This window comes from Engraulis encrasicolus, chromosome 6 (assembly GCF_034702125.1).
Source record: "Engraulis encrasicolus isolate BLACKSEA-1 chromosome 6, IST_EnEncr_1.0, whole genome shotgun sequence".
Taxonomy (NCBI): Eukaryota; Metazoa; Chordata; class Actinopteri; order Clupeiformes; family Engraulidae; genus Engraulis; species Engraulis encrasicolus.
In genome coordinates this window covers 36,039,110-36,046,334 of record NC_085862.1, presented here as the reverse complement: position 1 = coordinate 36,046,334, position 7,225 = coordinate 36,039,110, and the positions used below count along the sequence as shown (strand labels likewise).

At 41.8% G+C, this 7,225-nt stretch overlaps 1 protein-coding gene across 1 annotated transcript; it reads left to right on the top strand.

The window, feature by feature from the left end:
- The first annotated feature begins 897 nt into the window (after positions 1-897).
- On the top strand, positions 898-6,774 carry LOC134450365 (protein shisa-like-2A). Its single transcript, XM_063200210.1, has 3 exons — positions 898-1,079; positions 2,697-2,833; positions 6,220-6,774. Exons 1-3 carry the CDS (start codon positions 898-900, stop codon positions 6,414-6,416), a joined length of 516 nt encoding a protein of 171 aa, XP_063056280.1. The 3' UTR covers positions 6,417-6,774.
- Positions 6,775-7,225: the final 451 nt, after the last annotated feature.

Sequence of the window (7,225 nt, the reverse complement as noted above, 5' to 3'; positions counted from 1 at the left end):
TTGTATATAACACATGAGCAGGATTACAGAAGGCTGTTGCTGCTTCTGAATCACTGGATCCATACCACTCAATATAAGAACATGGGCAGGGGAGGGTACTGGTAACTGCAACTTCATCTATCAAATCTACCAAATTAGGAAGAGCTGACTTAGTTCTCACTCACACATTTAATCTGCATGGAAGAGCATTTTACTTACTTGAACACGAACAGCTCATTCACATGATTTCTGTGAGAACGCATGCGTCCAGGAAAGGAGCCGGTTCGCCTGTTTTGCTGAGAGAGAGAGAGAGAGAGAGAGAGAGAGAGAGAGAGAGAGAGAGAGAGAGAGAGAGAGAGAGAGAGAGAGAGAGAGAGAGAGAGAGAGAGAGAGAGAAGGAAGGTGCAGGACCAGAGAGAGAGGTGGAGCTCAGTCTAGAGCAGACTTTCTCAAACTTTTTGAGACCGGGGACCACTTTGTCCCCCTAAAAGTGTTGAGGGACCACCTGTCAACTGAATTGACAGCTGATGGGTGCTAATTTTGATGCAGATCACTGACTTTTTATTCACATACAAGCCTGTCTTATTGATGAATTGAAGTCTTGTAATTATCCTACAAATAGGCTACTGCTAGCTTGTCTTGGAGATGTAGAATTCCCCTCGCGGACCACCTGAGCTCTGTCACGGACCACCAGTGGTCCCCGGACCACACTTTGAGGATCACTGCTCTAGAGCAAGAGAAACGGAGTAATCTGAAGTGTATCCTCAGAACAGTTGCATTTGTGCGTCTCGATTCTCCTCGCTCAGTTAGTGGCATCCAAGCGCATTGGTGCACCATGAGGAACAGTTGTGCACTGTTATCTGTGCTAATCTGAAAAGTGGTATTTTCCCATTCAGTACATTTAATGTAATAAGAAGAATGAGCGCGGATTGCTCGGGTTATTACACCGTGGAAAAAGAGTTTGTCAATGCATCCACGTGTCCAAAGCCGGGCAACGACGCTCGAGCGGTATACTGCTGTGGATTCAGCGACTTCAAGTATTGCTGTGATGACCCGAAGAGCTTTTTCCCCTATGAATATGGATATATGTGGTGGTTGAGGTAAGAACGCGCAAAAACATAGCCTACCTTCCAGCTTCGACATTTCATCCTCTTTAAGGAATTGGAGGAGTTGCTATAAGAATGTTCAGGCTGATTCAACTTCGCCCTCGTGCTTGTTCCATGTGAATTCTTTCACAGCCGCCTAAAATTTTAGTACTCTTCTCCTAACGCCTGTTATTTTATTTATTTATTTTTTAATGAAAACAGATGTACTATTTTTTATTTTTTTTAAGTTTTCAAGCTATTGAATTGTCATTAAGGTCATTTTGTCCTCACCTGTTATTTCTGCTGGTGTAGATGATGAAAGATGAAAGAATGGCTTTTTTTGTCTAACTTGTCTATTAGAAAAATATAATCATCAATGAGTAGAAGAGGGGGTGGCCAAGTGTTTCACCGTCCTTATCACCTGGATTTCTGGAGTTTTTGTATTTATAGTACTAGTAGTTAGTTATTTGTAAGGCATAGAAGACATTACACCCATAGCTACTGTATGATTCTTCAAAGTATGTTAGTGGTTATATACAGTGCAAAAAGAAACCTGCAAAGAGAGGGGATATTTGAGTTAAAAGGAAACAGGTTTTACCTATAAACTCAAAATACTATCCCCCTTGTTGTGTAACAACAACGTGTGCAAAATGAACTGTTGCATTGAGTTGGGGTGTGATATTGGGGTATGGTTTGAAAGTGTTCTCCATTAACAGCTACATTGTGCCAAACCAGGTCAACACACCAGATCAACCATGGAAGAATGACACCCTTGTCACTGTAACTTATGCAGTGTGTGCATTCTGTATACAGCAGTGAAATACATGTGCAGCAGTGCTTAAATTAATTAGCCAGGGGTGTGACAGGGAATTAGAATATGTGCATGGCTGTTTGTAGAGTTTTCCTTTCTGTAAAGTTGATGAGTCCAACACTCATCATCCATCCTCATAATCCAACACTTACAGAGTACTGTGTGGGACCAACAACTACCCAGAAGATGTTTACTCCCCCCCCACACACACACACACACTCACTTCATGTCTGTGTAAAATAGCTTTACTGAGGCTCCAAGCTCCCTGCTGCCTCCCTGCTACCTGATGAAGGTCTCACAGACCGAAAAGTTGCTGCTTCAGTAAAACTATTTTGCACAGACCTGACCTGAAGTGTGTGGATTTTTGTCCCTTTTACTTAGCCGTCTCTATTGAATCCTGCGCCTTTTCAGCAGATGATGAGCGGTGACCCTTCAATACTTCAATTATACCGTAAGGAAGGAACAAAGCAATGAAATCAAAAACTTGCCTTGAAAAAGAAATTGTCTGGCAAAGTGTTACCGGTGAAATTATAGCTTTGGGGTCTGTACGGAGATCTGCAAATTGCTCCCAAAAGTAATCTGCTATTCATTGCCATGGACAACTATTACTGGCTTTGTCAACAGTGGCAGCCCAGCTGGGAGCTAGTGTTGACAGTTTGCAATTTGTTTGATTACGCTGTCCATGGTACTGAAACCCTTGCTCTCGCTCTCTCTCTCTGTCACACACACACACACACGCGCACACACACACATACCCTCACTCCCTCCCTCCCTCCCTCCCTCAATCTCTCTCCCCTTATCTCGTTTTCTCTCTCTCCTAGTTTTGGGGCATTGGTGGGCTTGTCCATTGCAGCTGTGGTCCTCCTGGCCTTTGTCATCACCGTATGCGTCTTGTGCTACCTGTTCATCGCCACCAAGCCTCGGGGGCTGGACAGCGGCCTCCCTCTGCACGCCCCAGGTAATACTGAAACTCTCGCCTCGGACTTATCACCACCATCCAATCAGCCTGCCTTCACCCATGAGAGCAGCACAAGTACCATATTGTAGTAGGTGATGGCAGCAGACCTATAATTACCACCAGTCATCTCAAAGGGCCGCACTGCCTTCAATTTGTATAATGTAGTGAGCACCCAATTCTGCCCCCCCCCCCTCTCTCCCTTTGCCTAGGAGAATGGGACAATCAATGGGAAAGTGTGTGATATGCATTGACACCATTGACTGGTGTTGCGATGGCCATTGGACTATCAATAAATAGGCAAATGTCAGTATTAAAGGGTAATCCATGTCCTTCAACAGACTGCCCAAATGATGTAGGCTACAAAACACAAAGGCAACACTTAAGATGATTTTGTAGTTTTTTTTTTCATTTACAAAGTCTGTTGGAATGTGTTTTGTTAAGTGCGGGAGAGAGATGATAATGAACACATTTAGTCTAATGTAGAGAATTAAATGATCACATTTATGTGTATATGCAGACCCAGCAGCTTTCTGTGACATTATTCCAGTCCATATTAATTTCTAGCCTATCTGTTAAGAATTACTAAAATATTACATGCTGTCCAAGCTTGTTTTATTACTTCTAATGCTTACTTTGTTGATCCAGTCTTTCTGAATGTTTGAGAAATCCATCCACTTAGTACTTACTCATACTGTTCATTCTTACAGAATACTACTTTGTCAAGTGGGGGATCAGCCAGTATCAGAGACATATGTCATGCATGCAGTCAATATGTAATCATCAGTATGCATAGTTACACCCACTGAGTGATAGCATTCGTTCAGAGACCCCATGTTATCATACTTCTCTGTGTGGAACTAATCTTTCATGTCAGTCTCTGGCTCTAATTCAAAATCCCAGCCATATCTGGCTAAGTTTCTGGCTTTCATGTTTGACTTCAGAGCAATGACCATAAAACAGCTCTGTGTCTCTGATGCAGTGGCAGTGTAATATGTAATCATCCAACCATCAATATTTTCTAGAACATAAAGTATCATAAAGTCATTGACCAGCCAGTCATTCAACAATGTATTGAAAATATTGATTTAGATATGCAAGGACCTTGGCAAGAACATTGACATTTGTTGGTAAACAAACAAACAAATATGGTTTACTCGCTGCTGGTGGTCCCCAGACACATTTATTATTAATTTGGTTGATCAAAGACCTTGTTAATATTTTGCCTCCATGGACAAAAAACAACACGGCAGGCAGACTCTCAGCTCATACATATTCATATCTGGTGCTTTGTTTGAAAGTCCAAGTGCAAGCAACGAAACTGCAAAGCAGTGATAAGAGGCTTTTACCATCTGTAGCACTAGTACTACTCAACCATCATTGGTTCACTTTATGATTTCTTTAGATAGATTCAAGATTTCAAGAGTTTTATTGTCATTGTTAAAAAGGCAACGAAATTGGTCTGAGCCTCTGTTGCCCAGTGGTAAACAGAGTAGTAGAGGCACCACCACCACCACCATGGTGTTTTTCCTCTGTTTAGAAATAGCAACGTGTGATGTGTGATTCACTGTTTGTTGTGGCCCAGGCTGCTTCCTTTTCTAAAGAGTTTTCATCTCCCAGAGTAGCACACACACAGCAGCATGTGTGCACATACACAAACACACACACACACACACACACACACACACACACACACACACACACACACACACACACACACACACACACACACACACACACACACACACACACACACACACACACACTTCATTCCATCATATCCTTGTTGACCAGACACAAAGAAGCCAGTTTACATATGATATAAAAAGCCCTAACGAATCCTAAACTGTGTTCAGACGAGACCCAACCCTGACCTATCAGTAAAGCAATGATCTTGCACTTTGACTATTTGTTGACTATCTTGAACTTTAACTTAATGCCAAAAACCCATAGGCACTGTACATGTTTATGCTCAAATCAGGAATGACTTTAAAAAAACTCAGTGTTCCTGGAATTTAGTGTTGCTGCAAAACTAATGTGTACCCTCCTGCTTGTGTATAACGAGACACAGGGGAGGATGTACAGTCTACAGAGGCAGCAAATTAATGGTAATGTTCAATTAATTAGCAGTCAGATGTACGTAAGCAGAGCATATTGCTGTTGTCTAAATGGATATTACATTTGAACTGCTGCCAGTGTTCAAAATGAAGACAAATTGAAATGTGAAGCTATTTTTTAGGCACCAGTGGTTTGCTAGCGCGTAAGTGGAAGAGCAAAACAAAAACTAATTACTTAAAAGATAGCAATAAATCCCTCTTTGATTCTTCTCATCTCAAAGTGAAGTTTCTGCCTGAATGTATGAATTCACAGAGCACCAATATCCAGAGGCGATTATACGTTCAGTTGGGGACCCAAGCGAAAATGCAAAAGAATGAGCATTTACACCAAATTCACCACTACTGTAGTACAGTGTGGGCAAGAATGAACATTTACACCAAAATCACCACTACTGTAGTACAGTGTGGGCTTTTATTCACTATCTAGGGGCTTGGGGGCCCCAAGCGGCTGCCTGCTTTTCCTGGTGGCAAGATGCGCCTCTGCCAATATCTATCAGACATGACTCCATACTTAGGCAGCAAAAATACTGTATGTGTTCATACATCAATGTCTTGGAATGCCAATACTGCTATGTTAAGACTGCTACGTGGATACATTTTTTGTTTGTTAGTGGACAAGCTTGCCATTGTTTTATTACATACACATTGTTGACAGTGGATCCTATTCTCCTCCCCTCAACTTTGGTCAATTGAGACAGATGTGTTACACTCTGGTGCTATTAGTGTCTCGGTATCCATGTGATATGTTTGTACTACATTGCAAAAAATCACTCATCCTGTTGTTTTTGCTGCTATATTTCTACTGTAGTGCTGTGGACTGTGTGCTTTTGGGGTTTTTAATTTGATTGGTTTGGCCCAATGACTGCTCATGGACCCAGCATGATTCAGCAGATTTTAAGCATTTTCAACTGTTGATTTTTTTTTAACAGAAGACCCTGATTTCCTGGCTTGAATTTTCAATCAGAAACGCCCACGTGGATACCATGGATATCTGGTAACGCCCACTGGATACCACATTCCAACCAGCAATTCCAACCAGGAAATCTGTCCAGTCTTCTGTTGAAAAATCCACAGTTGAAAAAAAATGCATAGAGGATTTTGCATAGAGGATGATCTGACTGTGACTGAAACGTTTGCACATTTTACTTAGGCATCACTTTTTTTCATGTGCAATAAAATCTTTTATTGCATCGACATGAAGCTATGCAAGTTCCCTTCGACTGCTCATTGTAATATAGAGTCATTGGTTTGGCCTGTATCCTCTCCCCTCAGGAGCTGAATCAGGACCTCAGGAAGGCCCGAGCCAGGCTGTTGCTGCCGCCGCCACTCCCACTGGCCCTCAGGGTTTCCGCAAACACTTTTTCCGCAGCAAACTGGACTGTGACAATCAACCGCCTGACCCCGACCGGCTCTTTCAGCGCTGCTTCATGGCCACTGTCACCACCATCAATGTGGAAGGATCCACGTAGAGGGAAATGCAAAGAACGGACTCTCTCTCTCTCTCTCTCTCTCTCTCTCTCTCTCTCTCTCGTTTCTCTCTTTTTCCAGCCTGTATGAATTAGCCACCAGCCTACTCAGCCAGATGCTTCTGTGTCATCTGTCTAATACGACAGCTCGTCCTTCACCCTACTGTCTTTTACGCTTCTGATTCCCATGCAACAGACTGCACAACACAACACAACATGTACAATGTACAACACCCCACAACAGTCAGAAGAGTGTACTTCAGAGTGTACTACAAATGTGGAAGTCCTTAAATAGTTGTTGTCAAAAATATATTGATGATGAAGGGGCAGTCGATATCTCACACCCAAAATAGTGCCTTACACTACAATATTAAAGGACAAGTGCACTATTTTGAATATTAAGCCCATTTTCTGAGTTGTCTGCAATGTTTTAGAACCCCACTCACGTTTTTTTTGTGTTTACTGCTGTCTCCGTTAATTGGCTGATTTAGATTTTGTGTCAATTGGCTTTACAATGGCCGTCTATGGGCATGTCCAAATGTTCTTAAAAACACCTTAAATATTTGTTTTCGAAAGTATGCATCTCATTAAGTGGTTAGGGTTGTTCAATGACATTCCCTAACAAGTTTGAAGGCGAAAAATGGCTTCTGACATTTTTCATTAGGTATTTTGTTAATTAAAAGATTTTATTTTTTTTACAAAACGCTACATAAAACATGACAGAAACCATGTTTCGCTACGAAAATTATTATGGAATACCAGTGAACACGCCTAAACACTTGATGAATTGCACAGTATTGAAAACAAATGTT

What these genes read in the sequence shown, in the direction of transcription:
- LOC134450365 (XM_063200210.1), top strand. Translation starts at nt 898, where the DNA reads ATGAGCGCGGATTGCTCGGGTTATTACACCGTGGAAAAAGAGTTTGTC. An exon ending in GGATATATGTGGTGGTTGAG is followed by an intron (nt 1,080 to 2,696) that starts GTAAGAACGCGC and finishes TCTCTCTCCTAG; the next exon opens with TTTTGGGGCATTGGTGGGCT. An exon ending in CCTCCCTCTGCACGCCCCAG is followed by an intron (nt 2,834 to 6,219) that starts GTAATACTGAAA and finishes CTCTCCCCTCAG; the next exon opens with GAGCTGAATCAGGACCTCAG.